General features: G+C 47.3%; 1 protein-coding gene across 5 annotated transcripts; it reads right to left on the bottom strand.

The window, feature by feature from the left end:
- Nucleotides 1–1,248: 1,248 nt before the first annotated feature.
- ARHGAP1 (Rho GTPase activating protein 1) lies at nt 1,249–27,195 on the bottom strand. Of its 5 annotated transcripts, none has more exons than XM_063398460.1 (14): nt 27,055–27,195; nt 21,960–22,131; nt 21,099–21,191; nt 15,857–15,886; nt 10,599–10,686; nt 10,228–10,359; nt 9,638–9,724; nt 8,942–9,040; nt 8,128–8,235; nt 6,843–6,919; nt 6,380–6,457; nt 5,718–5,846; nt 5,462–5,565; nt 1,249–5,036 (listed from the first exon to the last, which is right to left on the bottom strand). In XM_063398460.1, exons 2-14 carry the CDS (start codon nt 22,096–22,098, stop codon nt 4,857–4,859), a joined length of 1,344 nt encoding a protein of 447 aa, XP_063254530.1. In that variant the 5' UTR covers nt 22,099–22,131; nt 27,055–27,195; the 3' UTR covers nt 1,249–4,856. The 5 variants fall into 5 exon arrangements, with proteins under 5 accessions (XP_063254530.1, XP_063254532.1, XP_063254533.1 ...); XM_063398462.1 differs by having other exon boundaries at nt 21,960–22,133; nt 27,060–27,123; XM_063398463.1 differs by lacking the exon at nt 27,055–27,195 and adding an exon at nt 26,969–26,989.

Below are 27,195 nucleotides of genomic sequence, written 5' to 3'. Positions count from 1 at the left end.
CTTAAAAACTGTGTCAAAAACTCACAGAAACCATCCTGAAGGATCTGGGGCTTACTACAGGGCTTTCATCATTTACACCATGTCACCAGTAAAACAAGAGATTGGGAAAACCATCAGCAAATAAGTGAGAAAGTAAACAATCACAGAAGTATGATTAATCACCAAGGTCATGAACAATTAAATACCGTTGCCTTGTGAGCCTACTGTATGTATTTATAAGAAAATGTTCTCAGAACAGTGTCCATAAAGCCAGGGGGCAGCTACTCATGAGAACATGTCCAGTTGCAATGGTGTTCACACTGCATCCAGGACTGCCCATGGTTGCATGTCACGTAGGTCCTGCCAATGCCAGCTCCTGGTCAGGGACAGATGCTGCTCCCCAGCTTCTCCGAGCTGCTGTTGCTACAGCACAATGCCAGCAGGTCACTGTGAGAAAGCCCAGGGTCAGGACCAGCTGCTACACTGGGAGAAGGTTTGAGACCTCGCTGTATAGCTGATGTTAACCCCATTACAGGGGCCATGTCAACATGCAGAAGGGGAACTGGCAACACTGGGAAGCCCTTAACTGCACAGTTTATGAACAGTAAAAACTGACAAGCAGCACACAGCAGACATGCAAGTGTCAACATCAGCATTAACACATCACCCTGACACATCATTTGTGACATCCCAGCAGTCAGGCTACTGTCCAATGCTGCTGGTTTGAGCTCCAGCGTTCTCCATTCTCCTAATCCTTGCACTCTAGCCAAAAAGCTTACTGATGTAACAGGCAAACTGCAGTCTTTAGGAAAAGGTAGTGAACTGAGTACGGATCAAGGGGAGTCTGGTGGTCCTAACCAGACTACTGTTCATCAAGTTAGCAATCCACATACATGGAAAGGAGAAGCTGCAGGCTTCTCCTGCATGTAGCACCTGGCCACAGGATAAACTCAGCCAGCTAATCCTAAGGTGGCTCCCACTTGGCACCTTTGGCAATCCTAGGCAGACTGCTCATCACAACAGGAAGATGGTAATGTGGAAGAACAGCTCTCTTCAGGAAAGAGCCAAATCTATAGTACTTCATTTTTGTTTTAACTGTTTCCAGTCCAAGACTTCTGCAAACCAATACTTCTTCGGAGTTATTCACATAAGAGGTATTTCATACTTTCTTTCCCCCCTTGCAGCATGGTTGTGGTTGGCACCATAGACAGCTTTACTTTTTTCTTGTAGATGTGGCACTGCTGCTGCCACTTGACAGACATACATGAATCTGAGATTACAGTTTGATTTTTATTGAAATACAAAAAGTGCAAACTGTAAAATACAAGATTGGTGCAGATTAAAAGAAAATAAACAGTGTGAACCATGAAAACCCAGGCCTGCACCTGATGAACATCAACAAAGAAGAAGGCAAGGAATGCCAGCAACAAAAGCAAAGCCAAAATTTTTGCACAGGAGCCCCTGTGCATAAAAAAGGAAACTGGGACCAAACTGGCCCTCGACTCTCTCATGTTAGCACAGAAGGCATCTGGATGGCCCCAGACCCCTTGCACCACCCAAAAGCTCTGGTGTCAGTTCACAGGTTGGGCCAGGGAGTGATCAGAGGCCATTAAGACAGCAGGAGGCTTAGAGAGGGGAATGTTCCAGGTGCTAAAAGCAGGAGGTTGATGCAGTACAAGTACCCCCACAGGAAGAAATGGCTAATAGCTAACCTGAAAGGAAAGCCAGGGAAGAGACCCTTGGGCAGCTCTAGAGCAAGGAGAAAAGCGACAAGGGCCGGCACTTTAATTGTATACGGCCCCTGATCTATGACAAGGCAGAGAAACCCAGCCCAGGCAGCACCCTGCCCATGTGAGGAGGGAATTTAACCCTCTGGCCTTGGCAGGTGCGGGCTCTGGTGACCGCTCACCTGACACAGGCTGCAGGCAGGCCTGGGCCAGTTCCTTGCTCAGATCACAGGAGGAGTATTTCAATACAAGGCATTCAGGAGAACAGACTGCAAAAGCAACCCTGGTTACTGTGCCTGCTCCAGGGCCCTCAGCAGCTCCAGCACAAGCAGCAGCAGTGGAAAGAGGATATTTACAGTGGGTCCCTTTCAGGATTTGCAAGCGCTTTTCCACCATGAGCAGTAGCAGTTCCCTAAACACTCTCCGAATCTGCTCCCTGCAGGCACTGAACTGGAGCAGGCTTTTATCCCTGCCTGCAGGGGATGAACCAGCCTCTATTTTGCTAAAAAAGGAAACGTCATTTCAAGAATTCACTAAAAAAAACCCAAACCAAACCTAAATCTCAAAAAAATCCCTAAAATAAACCACCAGACTCCAGCCAGAACTCAGAAACTTGCAGTATTCCCCACTTTCCCCCTGGACAGGAGCTACTCCAGCACTGCTCCTCTGGCTACTGGGCAGGGAACAGTCCTTGCTGCTCTGCAAGGCCAGAACAAGCCACCTTCCCCAGAGAGTGCCAGGCCTCAGAGAGGGTCAGGCCTCATGCATGCAGGCACTTGGATTCCAGGTTGCCAAGCTTGGGTGTTCGTCCCAGAAGTCAGCTGGGCTTGCCTTTCCTCTAGGGAGATGAAGGTGGAGCCAGTGTCAGCTGCAGATACAGTCAGAGCACCAAGTCTCCTCCTCCCCCTACCAAAGCCTCCACAGAGCAGGATGCCTGCAAGGAAAGAGGGGCTGCACTGGGCTCCCTCAGCCTCCACAGCCTTGCCCCTAAACACTGGGGCAAGTACACCTCTCTCCACACTAGTCCACCCCAGATTACTCCTCCACAGCACATCAGCCCTGCTAACTCACTCTAGAAGAGATCACAGATGAATTAGGAGCAGATTATCTCTCCCTCCAAAACATTTACTTAGTTACTGCTGTGAGTTGTTCAGGATGAAACAATTCATATCCTGGCCAAACAGGGCAGGCTCCTACCCTTGGAAGGCGGAGACTTGAAGAAGTCAGCAGCCTGGTAGTTTCCATAGGGCCAAGTCTCCCAGTATCTAGAAAGGATCAGATCCAGTCCTATCTTAGAACATCTCTTTCTCCAGTCTTAGTAATGGTCACATTCTTGTTCACTGTTCACACCAACACATCGGTGTGCCTCCTCCACACCAGCTGGCTGGACCTGCGCTGCCTTGCGGAGCTGCCGGCGCGTGCACCCATCCCAATTCCAGAGTTTAGCAAAAAGAGCAGTCTCCTTAATTCCTGCAGGAGATGCCACTTAGGTTACACCAGGGGCACCTACCCTTGGTCAGTGTTTAAAGGCAAGCTTAAGTACTATGAAAAAGCAAATTCTATTTAGCATCCAGTAGCTTTTAAAAAAACATTTCTGCTTGGTCCGAAAGATTTGTCCCTGAGGCCAGATGCAGCAGGGAGGTCTGGCCCAGGCACACAGGGCACAAGATACAAAGATAAATCACACCTGTGAAGTAAGGCCTAGAAGCTCCCTCCCAAAACCCTGACAGGCCCAGGCCCAGGAGAAGGATCTCTTTTAGCTCAGGTAATGGGAATGAGGCAACCCAAACGCAACACAGATGCTGTAACAGTATCTCAGTTGCTGCAGGGAGGTGCCATGAGTACCCCACTCTGAGCCTGCCTTGCAAAGAACACAATCTCTCCAGCTGTGCCCAGGGCATACAGGATGCATCTGACAGATGGCAGGGTGGAAGGTATGAACACAGGAGACACAGCAAAGACCCTTGGCATGGAATAGCTGTTCCCTCATAGCTTTGGCACGAGTGCTCAGCACCTAGGGAGAAATTTGTAACCCAGGCCTGGTGCACTCCATGGTGAGGGTTGGTCCCAGTCCCCAGACCTTCCCTCAAGGCCATGCTCTCTGTTACACTGTGCTGGGGAAAGTTGTGCTCAAAAAGACAACTAACTAGTCAAGGCGGTCTGTGCCAGTCAGCACAGATACATGTGCCAGAAGAGGCCTTGTGCTGCTGCCAGGACAGACGGTGATCCTCATGGTGCTCAGCATCTCAGTGCCACCAGGGCACTTGCTCCTGCCATTCCGACTCACCAGCTGTCAAAGGGTCACAGCTGGCTCACACGCACAGCCAGGCCTGGCATGAACCTTCCCAGGCAGGCTGGAAGTGCTGGAGGGACAAACACACCTGAGCTGGGTAACTACGGGATGCAAGTCCCCCACTACAGTCCAGCAAACACTGAACAGTACCTGGAGTGGTGACCCCAGAGGGGCTGGGCTTTGGGCTAAACTCACCTTCATTGTCTTGGAGTCTGGCAGGTAACACAGCCCATTGCCGTGAGCCTGTCCTTCACCTGCCTGCCAAAAGCAGGGGGTCTAGAGTGGTGTCTGCAAGTGCAGGACATGCTGCTACCTGAAGCACAAGGGCTGCTGCTCCCTTCCCTGCTTTAGGTGCCCCTGGGGAAAGGCAGGATGCATATTCAGTGCTAAGAAATGGCACTCACAGTAAGAATGTCTCCGTCACAAAACCCAGCAAGCCCACCCTAGCCCAGACAGCCCAGCTGAGGCAAGGAGGGGTGAGCTGGGGCTATTGGGAGCTTGAACAAAAAGATCTGTGCTGAGGAAGGGACCAGGAGGGCAGAAAAACTGCACATAAGGGAAGGAGGAAAGGAAGGCAGGCTATTTGATAGGGCAGAAGACTGGTGATGAGCCCTGGAGGAGCTGCGCAGGTGGGTTAGGACTCCAGTCTCAGCAGCTGGGAGACCAGCTCCCCTGCCCATCCAGAGCTGCAGGTCTCCTGCTCACTTACTTGCACACTTTCACCATCATCTCCACAGCCCTCACTCTGCTCATCACCCAGAAGATCAATGGTCCCTTTGTACTGGAGACATCTTGGTCACAGCTCCAAGACAAAGGGGGAAGGTGGGCACAGTGTGCGGGTGTGGGCTGGCCTGGATTCAGGCCTCTGCATCCTCAAACAGCTCCTTCTGGTGGTCCAGCAGGAATTTAGTAAAGGTATTGATGGGATTGATGGCTTTTAGAGTGATGGCCACATCTTTGGCCCAGAGCAGATTGGGGCCAAACACAACTGCCAGGTTGCTGTTTGTCATCTTGTTTCTGTCGCTGTGAGCAGAAACCTATGTGGGAAGGAAAGAGACCATCGTGAATCCTACAGAACAGCAGAGCAGCTGCCCTCTACCCTCCCCAAAGCCAGAGCTGACAGACTCACAGAGAAAATAAGATGAGAAAACCTGGCCAAGCCATATCGTAACAACAGGAGCAAGAGCACTGTCAGACACTATCACTACAAGTCCAGATCACCACTCATGATCTTCCCTCTTGCTTGAACGGCCTTGCAGTGGCTTTCCTGGCAGCAGGAGTACTGTAAAGCAGATCTGAGAGCCCTCTTCTACTCAGCTACTTTGTAGTTCTACCTCCACCCTGGGGAGTTTGCAGCCACGATGGTACAGACCACACAGGCTGTACACCTGCACCTTCTAGGCTGAAGGCCTGCCTGCACCTCTCAGCGTTACGACAAGCAAATGCTTAGGCTAGCACTCACCTGCACCAGAAAGGCTGTCAGTAAACGGAGCACTTCGTAGTTTTCTTCTGGCAAATCCTGGAGTGTTTTGCGAACAACATCCACACGCTTCTCCTCCTCCACACCTAAAAACCAAGAGAGATGGGACAATCCTCAGCGCTCATCCTGACGAAGGCCCCGCTGGCAGTCACAAGGTACCTTATGCATGTCCCCACTAAGACATCTTTGCCCTTAGCCAGGGCAACATTCAGGGAGTAGCACACTTGTTACAACTCACTCTGGAAGCTGACAACGTGGCTGTAGAGGCCAAAAGTGAGGAGGGGCTCAGGCAGCTCCCTGAAGAAGGTCTTGAGAATCACAGCAGGGAGGTGGACATCTTCATACTCCCGGAAATCTACAGGCACACCTGAGAAAGCACAGCAGAGACTCAGTGCTCACTGACCAAAGCAGCACCTCCTCCAGACAAAGGACAGGACACGATGGCCAGAGCCCAAAATTAAGGAAGGGGTATTTTAAAGAACACAGAATCTTGAAGTACCACATCTTCTAGCAGAGTAGAAAAATAGGTCCCAAAATCATATACAAAGCAGTGCTGAATCCAGCACTACACCTTTAGAAGTGATCAAATGAAACTGGACTAAGTTTCATCCTGGTCATCTTAAGTCCCTTCAGTATAACCAGAGTAAGATCGTATATCCCACCCCAAGAAACAGGGAAACTTTCAGGGGGAAAAAAAAATAGGGTAGTAAGAGGAATATGAGTGGGAAGGAATATGCTTTCCACACAGCAGAAGTACCAGGTATTTCTCCCTTGACTCAGGTCATACCCCAAGAGGAGGCTGAGAAGGAGAGGATCCATGATGGACTAGTTCCAACACAGTCGCAGTTGGACAGTAGTAATTAGGGAATGAGAGGACCTCTGATGTGCTTGGGCACTTACCCATATTGTATTTTTGCTGGACCTCTTTGACAACCTGTGTATTTGCTGATCTCCGGAAAATCCCCTCTGTATCAAGAGCTGCGAAGTGACAGCAGATGGAGATGAAAAAAAATCAGCCATGTGCGAGTCTCTAAAAATGCTGACCTTAACAATTATAAATCCATACCATGGGGCATTGAGACAGATATCAACAAGCCCCTTTTTAAGAATACAACAATTCTTTCTGCTTCCACTATCAGACAAAGGATACAAGGAGCATTTGGCTACTTTTGTACAAGTGGGAACATGGACTCCTGAAAGTAGGAGGTCTCCTAAGCCCTCCACAATCTCACTTGAAGGCTAACTCACCTAGTTCTGGCTTTATGCCCGATTCTGCTCTTCTTTATCTTACCACAGTCTTGTTGGGAGCTTGGACAGAACAGAGGTCACTGATAATAAGATTGCAGCTTCCCCAGACACTTACCATGCTCCAGCAAATGAGCAATGGTGTCGCTGACCACCAGAGGAATAGGACGCAGATCAGGGCTCTTCTCCCTGAGACTGCAGCAAGAAATAACAGGTCACACATGCCTGGTACACAGGACTGTTCCTGCCCCACATGCAGCCTCCAACTCTTGAATTTGCCCACACAAGCTATACTATGTATGATCTTGCTGTCCCCATCCCTGGTTCAGCCATTATTCCAGCCTTCTATCCTCCTCAACCATCACGTTACATCATTCACTGGAGCAACTCTGAGCTCAACTAGACCACAGAAATGTTTTTCCATCTTCTGTAAAGGTCTCAGCCTGTATATACCAGGGCAAAGGGTTTCCCACAAGGCAAGGGTGGTAGTTATGAATCAGGTGAAAAAGGTTACACTTCCCTTTTCCCTTCCCCTAGGAGCAAGGGCAGAAAGAACCTGACACAAATGAGAAAAAAAAATTGGCCATCACATTCCTGTGACAGAAGAGCTATCAACAAAATGGCTGTCAGGGAAAACTTCATGATGCCAAGGTGCTCACTGCCACCCTCACATTGGATTGTCCAGACCACTTGATAGCTTGGAGCTGTTCACCCCTCCCAGGCTGTAACAAGCTCAGGCACCACAGCACCACGGCAAACACCATCTGGAAATGTTGCACTGAAGCTGGGAATGTGTTCCCAGACTGCCTGAGAGGATGTGTCCAGCTACACTGTACTGGCTCCTCCTCATTCCCCAGGGAGGCAAAACAACACTCAGAATTAAAAATACCTACAACACTTACTCAGTATCACCAGCCCTTGCCAGTGTCTGTGATTGCCTTTGTCACTGTGCAGGAATGGGGAGTGGGATTCACTACAAGGCTGAATAGAGGTGCTTTTAAAATAGAATTTATGATTTGGAAAACAACTGAGAAACAAATCTGCAGCACTGCTCAGAGTAGCATAGTCCTAAAGAGATCCCTGTGAGCTCCTACAGACTTCTTTTGCTTAAAAGGAAGTTTCTAGTGCCATAAAGCAGTCCCCATGGCCCTTATTTTGCTTCTCCCTTAGTGACCCTAAGTTGCAAAAACAATCTAACCCAGGGATCAAGAGGGTGGAACTGAACTGACTTAGTCAGGATCTTGACATGAGCACAGAGTTCCTCAGGAAAATGATTTAAGTTTCATAGGAAGGCTGAACTGCAAGAAATTTCGCAGCCATTTTCTGCTGTTATTCAGTAATAAATACAATGACCTCATATCAAGCAAGTCAGGGCAAAAGCAACACAGTCCAGAAATACTTACTGCTGTAGGGAGACTCCAAACTGCTGGTTTGGCAGCGGTGGATGTTGGAGTGTTGGCTTCTGGGGCACTTGCAAAGGTTTCTGCAGTGATCTCAGGTATTCATCATACCTGTAGCAAAACACAGACTAGTGTTCCTAGCCACTCCATCTCCCAGAAAGTGCATGAACCCAGCACTGCTCACCCACTGGTAACAGCACCAGACTAGTATGGTCGATTACACCTATTAAAAACCACAGCAGGCAGCTCTGGAGCACAAGAACAAACATCTGGTTGCCAGAAAAAAGGCAGGGAGAAAAAGAGTTATCCATCTATAATCAAGAGTTGGAGTAGCTGAGTAAGAGCGTGGGCAGGAGGCCAGGACAGCACTGCTTGTGATGAGACAGATGCATATGTGGGTGTGGGACAGGAAAGCAATCTGGTAGGACTGAGATGATGGCAAGTCTGGGAAGCCCTGCAGACAAGCTGAGCAGTGCAGAATGAGCTAAGCAGGTGCCCAGACAATAGCAGATGCACACCAGGAGCTCCAGGTCAGTGTTAAGGTCAGTATCTCACAGAAAGTCCCCAGAGGCTGAGTGGGAGATGCAGGATTGGTGCTCCACTGGGGGAGGATTTTTAACTCAAAGACAGAACTGGGGACTGGGGCCAAGGACACAGAGGAAGGACTATAGAGAGAAATCAGTCTTGAAGGCAGCTTGTCACCACACCCTGCAAAACACTGCCTGAGTGGAACCATCTCTTCCTTCCCTTGCCACTCTTTACAAAAAGTCCCCTCTTACAGAGCCCTAAGCAAGGGGGAGACAGGCAGTATTCTCACTTCAGCACTTGGCTTGGGATCCCCAGCTGTTCCAGCTTCACATACTCCTCCAGCTCACTAAGGTAATTCACATAAAAAATCTTTCGTCCAAATTTAAAGCTGAAAAAAAGAGAGAAATATAGATACATGAGGATTTGGGAAATCCAGTAACAGAACTGACTTCTTACCGAAAAGGAGAGCATGGGGCTGCAAGAAACATCAGTGGGGCAAAGGGCAGGTATGGCTGAGCAGCAGAGATGTCACCCACATCACTCTCCCACTCCATCTATTTTACCAGGAGATGCAAAGGCTTTCCAAGACACATCAGAAGCCCTACCAGCAGCAGGCTCCCTCAAATGCTGGTTTTCTTTTTCCTATGTTCAGCAGTAGGCTTGAGAAGACTTTACTCCCAATTATTTCATAGAATTATGGTTTCAGTATCACAATAAATAAAATATTTGAGTTGGAGAGCCTGCAACTTTTTACTTCTACTTGGCTGGAGAGAAAAGCACAGAGCTGCAAACTCTGTAGGTCCCTAAGGAGCTATTTCTGGTGTGTGAGTATTTCTGAGCTCAGAAGTGGGAGGAGAGAGAAAAAGGTGAGAGACTCCAGGACAGGCTTGGCAGCCTGGGTTCAGCTTGTGCCCCTCTGAGAATGCCCCACTGTTCCCCTGAGTGTGAGCATGCGGGTGAGCCTCCAGTAGTGCTTCCTCCCTACCTGATCAGAGGCTTGAAGAGTATCAGTAGGGTCTTGATGAACAGGGTTGGGTGCACAATATACAAGGCTTTGATGTTCTTCTTGTACCTGTCAAGAGAAACCCAGTAATGACAAGCTGCACTTGAAGCAGAGGAACCAACCTTTCCACAAGATTAAGGCACCCTGGCTTCTTCATCTCTTTTGCACTGAGCCTCACCACACCCCAGCACCCATGGCCTCTGCTGTCCCACGCTCTGTAGCTGTGTCAGGCTACTCAGCAGCCTAAGGCCACAGTACCCTGTGTTCTAAGACTCATCTAAAAGCAGGGAGCAGCCTCCCCAGGACCCTACAATTATGTCATGGGGCTGACACCCTTGCACCAGGTCCTGGGTTTGCTGCTTGCCTGCTGGCTTGAAGGCTGTAACTACAGATGGAGCTGTTTATCCTATGATTCAGTCTGCATTAAACAACAATCCACCTCCTTAAGCAGGAGAATAAGTGACAGCAAATTAAGATCAGCAAGCTACACAGGGGGCCTGGGGAAGATCCTCTACGTTAGGCTACAGAACAGCACGTAACATCCTTGCTTGCAGGATGATTTTTTTACTTACTTGCGATCAAATTCCCTGTAGGCATCCCGCAGCCAGCTCAGGGATGGCTTGTTCTCACTGGTCAGGCCATAATGCAGGTAGACCAGAGTGTAATCACTCTCCACATACTGGTCCAGTGTGAATTTCAGGTACCTGAGAAGAAAGAACTGATGAAGTCACTTTGTGCTCTGCTACAGAGAGGCTCCTCCTCCCTTTAGGACTCTGTGTGTGCCGTAACAGAGGATTTGCACCTCCAGCAATGGAGGCAAGCACTCGGGACGACACATCCAGCAAAAGAAGCTACTGCAGATGGATCTGTCCCCAGGAAACCAGCAGCTGAGAATTAGGTCAGACTTAAGAAATTAACAGCAGCCTGCTAAGACTCTACTTACCCCAGCAGTTTCACATGATCTAGTTGATGACTAGGGGGCATCCGGCAGGCACTGAACAAAATGACTTTTCTTCCATATTTGTCATCACCTGCAGATAAAATGCCAGAGATTACAGGGAGTTAAGGACTTCACTGTGGTCTTGGCAGCAAGGGATAAAGAAAGAATGAGAAACCACCATAACAAGGCACAGCTGCCAGCAAAGCTAAATCTGATTTTCAGCAGTCATCATGGGCCTAGTGTGGAAGCAGAAAGCTGAACACCAAGGGCCTGGCAAGTCAACAATGAGAATGAAGAACAGATTCCCTGCTCCAGCCCTGAAAGGAGAGAAAGGACTGGAAACTAGGATGCCTTGAGGCACACAGGGATGGAGGCAAGTACAGAGCAGAGTGCTCAGAGCATTAATCCTGCAAAGCTGTCCCTGGGCACTGCTCCTGATGCACAAGTGTACAGAGAGGCACAGGGAAAACTGCCCCCTACTGACACATTAGCTCCTTCCACCCTGCACAGTCCCAGACTAACTTCTAACAGTCTGGTTCATCTGTTTCTTGCTTCACCTGAAGCTCAGTCCTGCACAGAACACAGGCCATTTCATACCCTGGAAACCAAGAAATTCCTAGAAAAAGACCAGTTCCAGTCGCATCCCAAATATGAGAAACAAGCATCATCCCAAGTCTCTTCTACAGATGGGCCAAGCAGGGCTGCTGGATTCTCCAGGGTGATTGTAGAATAAGCTCTTCACTGCTTCCTAGATTTTCCATCCACAGAGAGATTTTTCCAGCCTGAGATGGACAGAGCTGCAAAGTGCAGCAGCGACAAAGCATTCTTTGTGAAAGCCATGCAGAAAACAATCCCCATCACACTGGAGCCAAATAACCCATAAAGCACCATCATGTCATGGAGGACACTCCCAGCCACCACTTGAGGCTTCAGAGACAACGAGCCAAGTTTTTCCCAAAGCAAGTCTTCAACTGTCAGTGGACTTCTGCCAGCAGAGATCTCAGCCCCATGAGCAAAGCCCAAGCAGACACACATGGCCAAGCTTAGCAGACATGCTGGGGAATAGAAAGATTTGGATAAATAAGAACCAGGTCACAAATCTTGTGGACATACAGAGTTTGAGGGAAAGTCTGATTCTCTCCCAGACACAACACCCAATCCATTTCCACAAAGATGCCTTGCTTTTAGCAGCAGTGGAGATGAAATGGTTCTCTTAGTATGAAGGCTGAAAGTCTTCCCACCTTTTTAGCTACTCACCCTGCTCTGAAACCTGTGTTTTCTTGACAGGCAGAGTGCAACAATGAATGGGGCTGCTGAGGTTATGCTCAACAACACCCTCCTTACTCCCATATAGTAAACCATCTCACACAGATTACTGCACAGAAAAGCAGCAAGGATCACTACCTATGTAGGACAGACCTCTGATACATCATTCCTCTTAAAATATATCCTTTTCCCAGCATGGATGTACAATATTCATGCAGTCATTTTGTCACCTTTGCACAGGCTCTGGCTCTCAACTACCACTTGGCCACATTTGTCATGCAGCAAGTGAGGTCTCGGAATAGCAAACCTGATATTTCTGGGAACACTGCCTGTTAGTACCAGATGGCCACTTGGTGCTGCAGTGGCAGCCAGAGAACCCATACACACCAGCCATGACATTCAGATGCCACCCTTCTGCACTCATCTTGCCAGAACAGGTTCTCTTGCTACTTGTTCATTTTTATTTTCACTTCCATGTCCCATTTTCAAGTCACTCACCAGACAACACCGAATTTGGTGATGTGCACAAGCCAGAAACTCTACCAACGCTAAGGACACTGTGGCAGCACTAGGTACGGAGCGGGAGAGGGGCGGCAGAGGCCATCACACTGACACACACATGCGGAGATACAGGGCACTAGGGAGCACGCGTGACCTGGGATGCAGGACCAGGGGAGTGATGCAAGGCTCATCTGGGACAACTGGAGACAGCCACAGCCAGGCCACGAGACCAACATCACATCACATATCCCACGGCAGCCCACTCTCTGCCTAGCCCAGAGTTTCTTGGTAGCTTGCTATGAGCCTTAGGGCCAGGTCTAATGTAACTGAGTTGTCTAAAAGACTAAGTGCAGGTTACAAAGTCCAGGGTAAGGAACACGGCATATTGTGACCCTTCCCATAGGTCTTGAGCCACTCATATGTCTCTATCTGAAGGACAAAGGGTCCTGCCTGTATAAAGCACCAAGAAGATGCAGCATTTAAGAATCTGTTGAGTTTTATAGTGATGAAAGAGAATGGTCAGAAAGACAACAGATCTTTGCAGATCATCCACAGCTCTGTGCTAAATTCAGAACGGGTGATATCTTCAGTTAACTGAGAGGCTGCATTTCACAGCAGAGTGGATGGTCTGAGGGCCAGATGCAGACTGCAAGCTTACTCAAGGCAGGCCTTCGTGGTGTGCAGTACAGCACCATGTTCAGGCCATGTTGTGGGTGGCCGTACACTCAGCTCAGGCTGCTGGGCACTGATTATCAGACCTGACAAGTCACAGTTCAGGAACGACATACCTTAAATAGCTTTCTCTGAAACGACATAAAAGCCTACAGCAAGGCCTATGCAAAGTCTACAATCCTGTTCCTTATATAGCCTTGGTGAAAACGTCTGGTAAAGAATAAACAGACAATCCATGATTCTGCCAAAGGGGAGATGGCATGTATCCTCTGGACAATTTCCAGGGCCAAGTACATCAAAAGATAATCTACAGTGCCCTGGATGACTGAAAAAGGAGTGGCCTGTTTTGCCTTCCAAATCAGAATGAATTTATGCATGAGACCTACAAAGGAACCAGCATGCCCTTTTTTGAGTTCTGGGTTTTGCTCCAGTCTCATCACACTGAGCTCAGCCTGTCTACACAAACTTTCAGAAACCATCAACTGCTAGTCTTGTTTCTACCTGACATATATCTGATTGGTTTCCTTGCTCCAGACATGACATAATCAAAAATTCAGCATCAAAGCTGAACAATCAGTTGCTTCAATTTAGAAACAAGAATCAACAGATAAAAGCCCATTCCATGCATTCTTGTTGGAGGAAACTACCTTCAGGAGGCCCCTCTGCCTCCTACAGAATAGATTCTTATAAGGTTTGATCTTTCCCAGATGCTCCGTCCCTTGTACTATTTGCTTTCCTGTTTACAGCATTAATCTCATGTATCTAGGTTTTCACCCCTTGTTTGCAATTGCAAATAGCTGAAGTTTCCACTGAACACAACTACAGACCATGAACCATCACTTGGCCTCTCAGGCTGCCTCCTAACTCTCCCAGATGAGGAATCTTCAACAGTTAACAACAAACCAATAACCAATTATAAGTTCATGCATAAAAGATATTTTCAATGTACACTGGAATTAAACTACCTCCCTGAAGGATGTGATTCAGATTATTTTGCTTTTAACAACGAAGAGCAAGACAGTAGCCAATATCTAAAGCCTTTCCAGTCAAGACATCTGCTTAACTAAAGAGATATAAACTTGTAGCACAGATGGACATAAGCTCCTGAACATTGTTATGGCACTTTTCAGGCCTGAACTGTGTTCTTCCTCTCACTGGAAAAGCAGCATTTCCAGGGCATTTCTAAGATGAGGGGCAAGGAAAATCACTGCTGTGTTTCCAAGCCATGAGTGCAAGGCCAAACTTCTAAAAGGGCTGAAATTGAAATACTAAGGCAAATGCTTCAGATTGAAACCTGCAGCAATACACATGTATTACAGCAGAAATCCACATCAAGATGGCAGTAACGTCCCAAGACAGGGCACTAAATAATCTGCACAGCCAACACGGAAAATACAACCTTGGCACGCAAATCCTGTTATTTATTATTTCTAGGTAAATAGAAATATATCCATCACATCTCCTGAAACATATCCTTCAGTATTTATGTCCTGATTTCCAGCAGCCTAACTGCAGTCCAGAGACTGCTCATTCCTACCTTCATGAGGTCACCTCAGTTAAGTACCCACCCTGCTGAAAGATTCAAATAGGAATATCCTAGTCCTCTGATACTGAGAGAATGCAGATAAAACTTGCCATCAAAAGCTAGTGTTACTGCTAAAACAGCAAAGTTAACAGAGTTCAGGTACAAGGAAAGGGCATCACTACAGAATACTGGAACATTACTACACAAGTTTCACAAAGCTTAGCATGTTTGATCAGAGCCATTGTCAGTAAAAAATCCTGTCAAATGTAATTTCATTTCAATTTGCTGCGCTAAGCTTATAGCACAGCTGGGAGATGTTTAAGTATAGTAGATTTTAGTTGCCTGTTGAATTCCAGACTGGATTTAGCCTGAAGGAAAAGAAGGTAAGGAACTCAAAGAAGAAGTATTTTAATACATTATTTCATCCATCTCGATATTCCCAATATCCAAACACTGCCAGAATCAGAAAGCCTTATGAAGTGAATATAGCTTTAACTGATACAAAAATATACTAGAGGGTCAGATTAAAGAATGCAGAATGGGAGGATGTCTGAGAGCATAGAAAAAGGGGGAGAAGACTCCACATAATGAGGAAATGAGAATCAGCATTTCCATGAATTGTGTGAAGGTCTTAGAAGTAAGAATTTCACACCAATTGAATTTTTCATGTACATTGAGAAGCATGAAAGCACCAGCAGCCAAATTATTGAGACTTCGGACTGAAGTCCGGAGAGTATTAACAAATGCTCAGCAAGCCCAAGGCAGTCAAGCACAGCTTCGGGCAAACAAGTTACCAGAACACAACATCTCTGCAGCCAAATGGAGAAGAGACAGGTAACAGTTGTTTCAGATGGAGGATCCAGTTTAAGTGCCAGCTGCTCAGCACGTGAGTGCAGCAGCAGATCATGTGAAAGAATAGGAAGCAATCCTAGAATGAACTTCCAAAGCACATATGATAACAGGACAAACTGAAGTTCAAACTGAACTGGTCCGAGCAGGCCACCACCATGACAGGACAGGAACAGGACTTACACTGAGACCCCTGAACCCCAAAGTGCCCGAAGTAAAGCCCACAAACCAAATTTGGCTCAGATGATTCTGCTGTGCCTGAGGCAGAGTTGCAGCCCTCAGACAACAATTTTGTGCAGCCTTTGGACTCCTGAAAAACTGGCAGTGCAGCCTAAGGCTGAGCAAAGTTTGGGCTCCCCTGAGACAGTCCAGCTACAGGCCATGGTCATGCTAAAGGAATACCATGATCTACAGAACCAAATGTTAGTGCCACAAAAAATCTACCTACCTGGTTGGGCCCCATCAAGTGCACCCTGGTCTGGAGGAACAGAAAAAAAGTTATAGCAAGCCAAGCTTTGTATCCTTTCCCAGAAAGTAGTCATGAGGGTAAAGTCTGAGAGCCTAGCCAGATTGCCACTGGGATGCATTTAGCTGTTGTCTTGCAGCATTCGACCTCCTTCCATCTCATCTTTCCCCCATGCTCCTCTCCAAAGCAGCCTTATCTAACAATTACAGGCAGTAACAGCAACCTTTGATTCCCAAATCTTTTTTTTTTAATTTGCAACTAATTCTGTATATTCAAATTTCTTGCCTTTACTGTTACACTTCTTCTACCACCAAAATGCCAACTGCTGTACTGCCACTTTTAAAAGGGTTAATTGCAATTAATTCTGAAGTCCTCTGAACAACTTCGGAAGTGTACAGAGAATGGCATCATACCATATGAACAACACATCCCACACCCATAACTTGTTTTTCATGATTAGTAGATTCTGAATAAAAGAAATTAACCGCCAATAAGAATTTTTAAAAAAGGTTCCTCTAGTTTATGAAGGCATTTATTGTCACACCCAGCCCCTTTCCATCACTCTCACAGCTATATACTCAACAGACCCACATGGGCCTATCAAGACAGGAGCCTTTGCAGAGCAGGTCTCTAGGAAAAAAATCTCCATTCTCTTAGCCTCCCTTAGAAACTTAGAATTACTTAGATACTCTCCCCCACCTTGACCTTGCATATCAAAATATGGTGTACAAGCTGGGCTTGCTTTGCATGGACTCAACTCTACAGAGGCAACTCATCATTTATTATCATCCAAAATATTCTTAAACAAACGAACAAATAAAAAAGATAAAAGCCGTAAACTACATCCAAAACCAGCAGAAATGCAGGCAGTCTGCATTAATGGAGGCAGTAACACTGTACCACACCTGAAGGGAAAAGGACCCTTGTTACCCTTTGCTGATGGGCCTTTGCTAAGTCTGTTAGCCACCAAAGACACTCTGCAACACACCTTCAACATAAGTTTTGTCTGCCACTTCTACCTTTGCCTGCTAGAGAAACAATAGCTACCGGTGCTCCAAAATGGATTTTACCTCGCCACGTCAATCACCAACTTCTACAGCAAATCATCAGCACTAGCTACAGCTTTGGCACCTGCAGCCACGTTTGCTGGTAGGTTTGGTACCAGATTCACCAATGAAAATAGATTTACTGCTACAATTGCAGCTTCAATCCAGTAACACAAAAGAAGGTACACTCACAGCTCTCCACACATATTGGCATCACAGCTTTTCTGCGAGGGCAGCCCTACAGATTGACAATTAATGGTGTGAGGCAGCAGATCTCCCACACAAACATGCTTTGAGCTCCAGCAAAATTTTGAAGTTCATTACTGGGCAGGGACTATGTAGCTGGAGTATATAGTGACAGCCACTTTTCTGACCACTGATACACTATCTTCTACTCTCCACGGCAGTGAGAAATTCATATGCCAATACACGTTAGGCCCCCATTGTCTTATCCCAAAAGAAAGCAAGGCAGTCATTGTGTTAAATGAGAATGCTGATGAACCTCATAGCCATAGTTTTGCATATTGACCACAAAGAAGAGACCAGTATTTCAGATGGGCAGCAGAACAAGGAAGGAACACCTTGCCAGAGTTGACAAGAGCCCTGCTTTTCCCACACAGCCACAGGTGTCCAGTATGAACTGCCATCTCCAGAGACCTCCTTCAGACTATTATTAACTACCTGCCTCAGTTTTGCAATTCAGCCTGTGCTAAAATTCAAGGCCAAGACTATGTCACATCTAGTCTGCCTCAAGCCCCAGGAAGATGGAAGCAGCACCTTTGCCATTGTAGAACTGGCAGGAGAACACAGAAACTCTCAACATAATAGAAATTTGGGATAGTTCCTTAACAGCCCTCAACCAGGAGTTTGTGTTTCCTCCAAATGCTATGTGACGTGAACAAGGGAAAAACACACTTTGCAGAAGTGGATTGCGCAATGAAATCAAACCTCCTCTCTTTCAGCTTCTGGCCACGTGTAAAGAATTCCACTGCTACAGTGCTCACAAAAAGAGGCACTCAGAATCAAGAAGAACAAAACCACGCAGAGACCTCTCCAGAGCCTGCATGAAATACTCCATAAACATACACTTTAAGGCAGGTCTGAAAAGACCAGTAGGGCACCAACATCTTCCTTCAGAAAAGCATTGAGTCCCTAAACCAAAAGAATGTTTCCTTAAACTAAAATACTGTGATTCCTAACAATTCTCCAGTTCTGAGTACTCCCTCAGGACTGTGGTTCAGATGCCTTTTGCTGTCATCTTTGTGTAACACACACCATCACATGGGACAGAAGTAACATGCCTGGTCCTTTCCCATGGACAGCCTCTTCCTGCAAGATCCCAGTCCCCAGAAGAGACAGGAGCACAGGGCACAAAGGAGAGTCTCCATGAAAAACTGCTGCACTATTTTTATGTGAAAAAAAAACCCCCAAAAACTTAGGGGTTTTTGGTAGGAAAAACTAACAAATTCTGCAAAATGTTTTTCAGTACTGTCCCCTCCTAGGTCAGATAGCCAGGCTTTTCAAATCCAGCATGCCTTGGACTGAATCAGAAATTAAGGTCAGGTAGAGAATGAGTGTGCTAACTTTCTGTCATCAAAACTGGGTTTTTATTAAGTTATTAACATCATGCACACATCCAGCAAGAAGCAATTACTTTTCTGACCACACAGGATAACACTGGGATCATGGAGTTCAGCCCGAGGATGGGAACCAGCCTTCTGCTGTTGTCTCAAAATAGCATCATCATCCCAGAACATATTTCAGGGCAGGCAGGAACAGAGTTAGCCACAAACTTTCTTCTCTGAAGTGGAGAACAGGGAAGGACACCGGACAGAAAGCTCATTAATCAACAGAATGGATAAAACTATCCTCGATCTGCTGCCATTTGCTAATATTTACAAGAGAACTAGTGAAATTTTATTTCAGGCTCAGCACAGCCAGTGTTCATTGCACCTGGAGCTGTTGAAAAACACAATTTGTCAGCAAAGCCAGATCTAAACAGCTTCATATTAATCCTCCAGTGAGATTTTTATTCTCCAGGCTACCTGTAATAGGATTTTTCCAGACTTTCCCAGATTGTTTGCCTTCAACAACAATCCAGAGAACACTACCCTGTCTGATAATCTGAACAGTTCAAATTATAAATTATTGAACAAAAAAAAAAAAATTAACAGCTTCACCCTGAAACCAAGATTGCAAGTCAGACCTCTTTGGTCAACTTGATAAATTCTCCTTTCAGGAGATGAGAAACCAGCAAGTCTCAAATCTATATGGCAGCAAATCCTCTATCTGGAGCTGTGCTCCAAGCTCTCCCAGCGCCAAGAAAGGCATCACAGCACACACTGTGATATGTGGGACCATCACATGCTTTCAGACACATCAGCTACCGGTGAAAATTGGCCAGCAAGAGCCAAGAACAGAAGCTTCTCTGAGCACTTTCTACACTATAGAGACACTGCAGGGACACAGAGCTCACCAGGAATACAAATTTAAACCACAACGGGAAAGAGTTCAGAATGCAGGCACAGCTCCCAGTCAGCCACCATCCCACCCCAGAAGCTTTTCAGGAAGCTGGCTAATTCTTCATTTGCTGCCCTAGACTGAGTCCAATGGCTACATTCCAAACGCCGCTGACACACACCTCCACCGGAGTGACACTCCATTCAGAGAGCTTGTCAAAGAAAAAGTCACGTTACCTTGGAACAGAAATCCCACAGAAGGAGTGGTGTTTATGTCAGGAGGCAGCAGACAAAGTATATCCTTGGTTTGGGCTGACATTCCAGTGTTATCAATGTGCCTAATCTGAACTCTGCTAAGCACTTAGTCTGAAACTTAGTCTGATGACTGCACTGCATCATTTAACTCACCCTTTCCCAGAGTCCTCAAACACCAGTTACTGCTGCCATTCGCATTCCAAATATTCTGGCTATTACCACTGAAATGGTGGAATCCACACATCTGTCCCTTCCCAGTTTCAGCAGCAGAGACCAGGGGTGCAGACTTCTATAAACCTCAGTCCTGAAACTCCAGCCCCATGGAAAAGATGCTTAGTAACACATTTGTAAATGAAAACACTTCTGAGTAATCTATAAGCCATAACGGCACAAACGCCAAACACCCAGCCTGTCAAACTGAGCAGGAGACAATAAATAACAAGGTTTTGAGTCTGCCATCATAATTTTGTTCCACAAAATTAGGAACATGAGAAATCAGGAAAAAGAAAGCTCATTTGAGAAAACTGCCCAGAAAAGAATGATATTAAGACAACTCTTACCAAAGTAAGTGCCTGAAACTCTTTCTGCTGTGGTCAAACTCTGCTGCAGAACAACCCTGAATCAGGAGGACTCCAGCTTGTGCCTCTGCTTCTTTGAAAATTCACACAGGAGGCAGGGACCAAGGTACAGAGATGGCAGTAGGAGGGGTAGGAGGTGGCAGCAGGAGGGGTAGGAGGTGGCTATAGTCAAGCAGGAAGTATGAATGAAGTCACAAGTTGAGGAAGTGCTTCTTTTTTAAAAAATAAGGAGCACAAGACAAACTGGCCTTACCCTTCACTCAGGCTCACCAGAGCACCTGGAGAATACCCCCAAACCTCTTTCTTATGGAGGTCCCAGCAGTATATCACCAAGGGTTAGTGTAAATAAAATAATATGCACAAGAAAACACAAAGAAAATACAAATGCTTGTTATCCTGAATGAACAGGTCTTTCTTTGCAGTGGAACATGGGCCTATTCCCCGTTTTTGTACGTGTTATTTCTGGACAGGATGGCAAGGTCTGACCATTCAGATATGAGTGATGCCACCTACTGTGGATTACTCAGTCAGCAGAGGACCTTACAACTGTATTCCTTAACTAGGTAATTTCTGTGGCATTATCAAGCAAAAACCAGTTTTGTGCTCAGGATGTAGAAAAGGGCCATATCTCAAACAATTCAGCAACAGCAACTGAGTCCTGATAATAATATAATCAAGTCAGCAAGAGCCAAGAAGTAACCCAAGTTTAGCTGAAGTCAATGGAAAATCACACATATTACAAACATTCAAGAAGTTTGGTGTTCCTTCTGTGTCACTTCATTGCCAGTTGTCTTGGCAAACAGCAGATGCCCCAGAGCCCTATTAGAAAAGTCCTTCCTCAGCCCAGCTGCAAAGACATCAAAGGAGAAAACAGAAAGGTTCCCACCTGCTACTTCCACAATGTGGTGCCTGGCGATATCATAGTAGGGATCATCCCACTGCAGGTGAGTGACAGGCTCAGGGGAGCCTTTGGAGTCATCTGCACAAAGCACAAGAAACAAGCAATCAGAAGAAGGGATCTGGAGCGCATTGGCAAGGACAAAGAGACAGAGGTATAAGAAAAAATGGCACTTCTACATGGGAGGGACTAATGTATGCAACTGTACACCTTGAAAACCCACTTTTGAAATTCTGAGTGGACAAGAGCAGCAATTACTTCAGAAGAGTCCTGTCAGTCCTACGAGATCTATACGTGTCCCTCAGAACGTACATTCTCTCAAACAACTTCAGATATGTCATAAATATTCACAAAGACAAAACCCAAGGACACCATTATGGTTTTTTTGGAAAGGAGCATCTTAACATAGTCCTTTGATGGATGGTCATCCTGTACGTCCCTGAACTAATTTCCCTGACCTCTTTGTTCATAGTTTGTTCAGAGCAACAGCTCAGGTCTCCAGCCCCACCTCCCAGATGAAGTTTGAGACCATTCCAGTCCAGAAGGCCAAACTCTCCTGCAAGACACCATAATGGAGGACACTCAAGGATTTACAGCACATCTATACTGTCAGCACAAAAATGTAGCCAGGCACAGGACTGAGAAGAGCATATTTACAGCAGCTGGCTCTGCACTTTTTAGTGCTGTTCAATACTGAGGTTGATTCACTTGGGTGTGGCGCAAGTTTAATGTGTCTATAAAGCTTTTAAATGGAGCTGGGGCTCTCTGGATCTGTAGATATGACCACAACACTGCAGGACAAACTGCTTTTTGGCCAAAACCCAGATCCCAAGCAAGCACGATACTTACCTGATTTGGGAAAAGCATGGACTTCATCTGCTGGCCAGTTCTTATCATCTATGGAGGCCAGTTTGAGCTGGCTGAGGGACTCGTTGGTATCATCCAAGTTCAGGTCATCCTGAAGCTCCGAGAGTGGGTCTGTAGCCATGGTCCCCAAATACCGCAGTGTATTTTGCAGTGTCTAAACCAGGGACAGCAGAGATTGCTAGGTGAGACACAGAGATCACAAATCTGCCTCCCCACACAGGCGCTTCCTCTTCTCACTGTCTCCCCCCATACTCTCTTATCTTCACTTATCCAAGGATTGTTTCCCCTCCCCCTTAATACAAGCAGGAACTCCTCCTCCTCGCCAGAGGCACGACATGCCAGATTTTTTCATGCCAATTGCTATCAAAGGCCATCAAGAGCTGCACCAACCCTCTCAAGGAGTCTCTGCCTGACCACAGCTCTGGACAGAACAGCTTTTCTCTCCCGAAGCAGAAGCAGCACCAGGACCCTGCGGAAGGCGACAGGCTGCACCAGCCCCTGCCTGATACACTCCCTGTATGGCTCTGAGCTCCCCCTCCCTCTGGACGGCTGGCACAAAGCCCGGCTGTCTCCACAGTTGGCCTAGTGCTGGAAGCTTTCCCGAGAATCACCCCCCTCCTCCTCCCCATAATGGAGAACCAGAGCTCTCAACAACACTGAAGTGGGTGCTTCAGTGTGCTGGGATCTGAACAGAGAAGTGAACAGCTCCTTAAAACAGGAATTTTTTAGGCTGAGCTAGTAAAACAGGGAGAACAATACAGATACAATCCTCATCTCCTTTCAGCATCACCCGGTAAATCCTTTCTCCTACACAATAGCTAGCAGTAAGGAATCATGCCTTTCATTACTGCCTGAATGAGTATTTTTCACCAAGCATGCCGTAAGGAGACCAAAGAACTAAGAGGGTCCAAGAAACAGAGAGGTCAGTGCATTTGCTGTTGTTTGCAAGTATTTCTCACTCTCATCTGAAGCAGATGATACATTAAAGCTGGGACTGAGCTAGCACACCATACAGGACCTTCTAAGAGTACCAACTCTTAGGGACAATCCTTGAGAAGCAGCTGTTATCCTCTGAATTCAGTCTCCTGGAAGTAAGCACGGAAACATTAAAAAGGACAACTATGTAGATCTGGATTGCTCACACAGACCACATGGACAGTAATTCAGTGATCAGCAGGCAGCAAGCCAAGAGGAACTGTAGAAAAACAAAGTGATACCTTGCATCAGTGAGAGTCTATAGATAACACTTTCACAGAGATGGCTTGTGCTTATTTTGCTTTATGAGGAAAACAAAGGGTTCAAAGATGATCTGAGGAGGCACAAAACTTTAGTGTGAAAAGTATATCTGCAGTAAAGCTATTTCCTTCAGCAGAATGGAGAGGGGGCAACAATGTTTTGCATCTTCCATCCCTAGAGCTTGAATGTGTATATTCATCCAGGGAAAACAATGAAACAGTTACTTAGACTGAGCACAGAGGACAAAACCTGTGAGAGATTGAGCTCTGGAAATGTCAGGTCCATGCTCAGGTCTACACTTGCACCAAGCTTGGGTATGCACTTTGAGAGCACAGGAAATTGGATATTCAGTAGTTTTCCTCTCCTTTTGGGCCATTCCAAACATATTATTTACTTCTTGTCCTCCCTTATCTGCTGCTCACCAGTTTACAACCAGTTTTCACCTCTCTGGGGCTCCCAAAGGACTGGAAGCTATTGCTAATCAAATGCAATGTTTCCCAAAATATGAAAGACCATGATATATACAGGCAGCAGGTCATCAAGACAGCACATCAGACACACAGGGTCCCACCACTGCAACCATGCAAAGATCCAAGTAAAATTACTCCTTGCCCTCTGCTGAGGGCTGCCAGAGCTGCCTGACCTCCCCGGATCTCTACAGGGCAAGGAGCAAGAAACCAGGTTCCCTAGCACCGTGAGCTCACGCTGGAACCGTGCACCACTGGAGCCAAGGGACAAGGACTCCCCACCCCTAGCAGCTGATCCGATTTCCATGGTAACAGCAGGCACTGACTCCTATGACTCAGCGAGCTTAAAGCATTTCCCACAGGAGCTCAGCAGCCCCAAAGGCCAGTGCTCCATGCTGAGGATGCATCCATGGCTCCCCAGGGCAGCTCTCAGAGACTTCCCAGCACTAGTGGGCACAGGGGACCGACATTCAACTGCTGCCATCCACTGAGATGCCTTTCATGGGACATTCTTGGGGATGCCCAGTAGCAACCACCTCCTCAAAGCCAGGTCCTGAAATGCTTAGGCACCAAATCCAAATGCCCCCATAGAGCAGTGATGGCACTGCCACAGGGCCAGCAAGTCACCGAGTGTCCTCACTTATCCCTACACAGATCACCACTTGGCCTCACAGTCCACTTGCAGCACTTGTCCAGAGACAGAAGAGCAGGTTACTAGACAGCACTGGGGGATTTCCCCTGAGGTGTAAAACTAATCTTACTGTGGCACCATGAGGAAGAAGAAAGTTGTTAATAGGATCCACACTGCAAGAAGAGCCCAGTGGATAGTGCTCTGGTCTCACCCCTTGGAAAAAACAGACACAGCTCTCCAGATACCCTCATGTGGTTTTCACAGCCAGCTCCATTCCTTGGCTGCAGGTTTCTGCTCCATGGTGTTAATGGAAGCAGGACCCTCTAAGAGCAGAAGACCTCTTAGATTTCAGGTGCTTCTTGTGAACCAGACTGTAGTACACAGAGAGCCCCAGAAGGTTTTCCAGAACTTTCTCCAGCCCTTTCCCAACATTCAAAAGGCAAAAGCATGAGGTCTCCCACCAGATAATCACACAGCAGTTTAGGATATGTAATCCTCTAAATGCTTGGGAACTAGTAGGCTCTGAGAAGGAGATAACTGGAGTTAGGATGCAAGACACAAATTGAAGATCTTCATCTAAGGATACACATTTCACTTTCCAATAGTGCAGCTGCATGAGATGCTTCCCTGTGTACTCAAAAATGACCCCTAAGGATCTGACATTAAACAGAAAGTCCATATGTATCATGATGATATAGTTGTTAGAATGAGTAAAGTGTTTGTTAAGAACATTTCATGTTTTCTAACAATAAAAGAGCATTTCAACAGATTTAACTCAGTTTAAAAACTGCACCTGTTTTACATACAGGTCATGACAAGATGCAAGTGGTACATTCCATATAGCAAATAATAAGGTAAAAAAATTACACAGATTTAAAAAACAAAAATTCTAGCCAAACATTTAAAAACTGAAGAATCATACACAGCAGCAGAAGCATTTACTTACTGCCATGCTCTGAAGAGCCAACTATTATCTTTTTTCCCAAGTATTTAAGTATGTTTTCTGAAACTACACTGCACTTGAACACTTGCTGTGTAATAAAAATTAACTTTCCTCGATAAGAGAGACATGTGATGGAGACCAGCACATTCTGCTAAAGAAGAGAACTCAGACCATTAAAATACAATTTTCACACAAATTCTGAGATGAAGATTCCTTATATAAAATCCAGAATGTACCCAGGGAAGACCATTCACTTATATCCAGGAAATCTTGGTAGCTGCTGTTCATGCAAACTAGTTTTTTCTGCAATTTCAGATTCACTACTTTTCTACCACTTACTTCTAAGCTACACCTGCTTGGTAGTTTCTTTTTCCTATTTTTCTTCCAGAGATAGTTCAGAAGTGAATTACACTTCAAAATATGTCCATGCATATATTACCACACCCTGTACATACAATAAAGAATTACAGAAGCAAAGTGGCCTCTTCTTCCACGCAAGATGAACAAGCAATGGTCAAATGCAACACAGTTCTGGGATTATTTCTCTGACTCTGCCGCCATCCACACCTCCTCCCAGTTTCAGCTTATTTGCACAAGTGTCTCTTTCTTTGTACACATCCATCAAGACCCTGTACCTTGCTGTAGTGCAACAAGCACAGTGCAATAAAAGGGAGCAGTTCCTCAGCAGCAGACCTTCGGAGTACTCACGCGATGAATGAGATCCAGAACCAAGACTCACCCACAAAGCCCACCACGTGTCTTCCCTCACACCAAGACTGACGATACCACTGAAAGCATCACTACCCTGGTACTATCCTGAAAGAGCCTAGAGGTCAAGGGCCAGACCTTGTCACAGTGAGCCATGACAAGTAAACTCAGGACTGACACACTATTGCTCAGGAAAGTTCTTTGGTCCTTCATTATTCCAACAGCTTTTTAATTGAGCAGCCTTGTTTCCCCAGTCATCTGAATCCATCTGCTGAAGGCCACCTCCGTGCCCGCTGGAAATCCACCCTAGGGAGCAGTCAACCTCTCCTCTCTGCAGAGTCTGAGAGCAGAAGTGCCGAACTCCGCAAGTGTCCTCTCCGGAGCTGCTGCACAAAGTTCAGAGGCTGCCCTCGGTGCCGTGCGGGACCCACCCGGGACTCACCTGTGAGGGAGGCAGTGGGGCACACACAGCCCTGCGCGGGCTGCAGTCCTCCTCCTCCACCAGACACCCGTTCTGCCCCGTTCCCTTCCACTCACCTCCTGTGAGACCCCAAGACTGCTAACGAGACTCACAGGTCTGCTATTTACACTGTTAAAACAAAGGTGCCCTAGAACACGCCAACAGCCTGAGGGCAGGGCAAGTTCCAGCCCCTGCTGCTGGGCACCGCGGTTAATGGCAGCCAGCCCCAGCCCCGCTGCAGCCGCCGATGTCGGGAGGAGCCAGAGGCAGGCCCGGCGGAGCCGCTCCGGCGGTACCCGCACCGCCAGCACCGATCGCGGTGACAGGACATCGCGGGCTGCCGGCCCGGCTCTCCCCGCCCAGGTGCCCGCAGCGCTTCACCGCCCGCGCACCGCGGGCGAACCCAGCCGCTCCCTCACACAGGGCGAGCCCGGCAACACCCGGGCGGAGCGCTCGGGGCTCCGGGCCCAGCCCCGGCCCGCTCAGCCTCAGCCCCGGCCCCAGCCCCAGCCCCGCCGCCGGGCCGCTCCCCCGCCCCAGCAGCACCAGGACAGGCCGCCGGGCCCCGCTGCTGCAGGCAGTGCCCGGCCGCGCTCCCCGGACACGCCACGCCGCCCCGCCGGTGCCGGTACCTGCTGCCGCCGCCGCCCGCCTGTCACCGCGCCCGCCGGAAGCGCGGCCTCGCCGCCGGGAGAGCCCGCCCCGCCCCGCGCGCTGCCGGCCGCCGTCCGGGCGCGTCCGCCGCTCCCTCGCGGCGTTCCGCCGGCACGGAG

Source organism: Prinia subflava, chromosome 5 (genome assembly GCF_021018805.1).
Source record: "Prinia subflava isolate CZ2003 ecotype Zambia chromosome 5, Cam_Psub_1.2, whole genome shotgun sequence".
Classification (NCBI taxonomy): Eukaryota; Metazoa; Chordata; class Aves; order Passeriformes; family Cisticolidae; genus Prinia; species Prinia subflava.
Note: the sequence above shows the minus strand (reverse complement) of the source record. Positions and strands in the feature narration are given on the sequence as shown.

What these genes read in the sequence shown, in the direction of transcription:
- ARHGAP1 (XM_063398460.1), bottom strand. Translation starts at nt 22,098, where the DNA reads ATGGCTACAGACCCACTCTCGGAGCTTCAGGATGACCTGAACTTGGAT. An exon ending in TACAGGGAATTTGATCGCAA is followed by an intron (nt 9,725 to 10,227) that starts GTAAGTAAAAAA and finishes TTCTCTTGACAG; the next exon opens with GTACAAGAAGAACATCAAAG. An exon ending in CCAGCAAAAATACAATATGG is followed by an intron (nt 5,847 to 6,379) that starts GTAAGTGCCCAA and finishes GTGCTTTCTCAG; the next exon opens with GTGTGCCTGTAGATTTCCGG.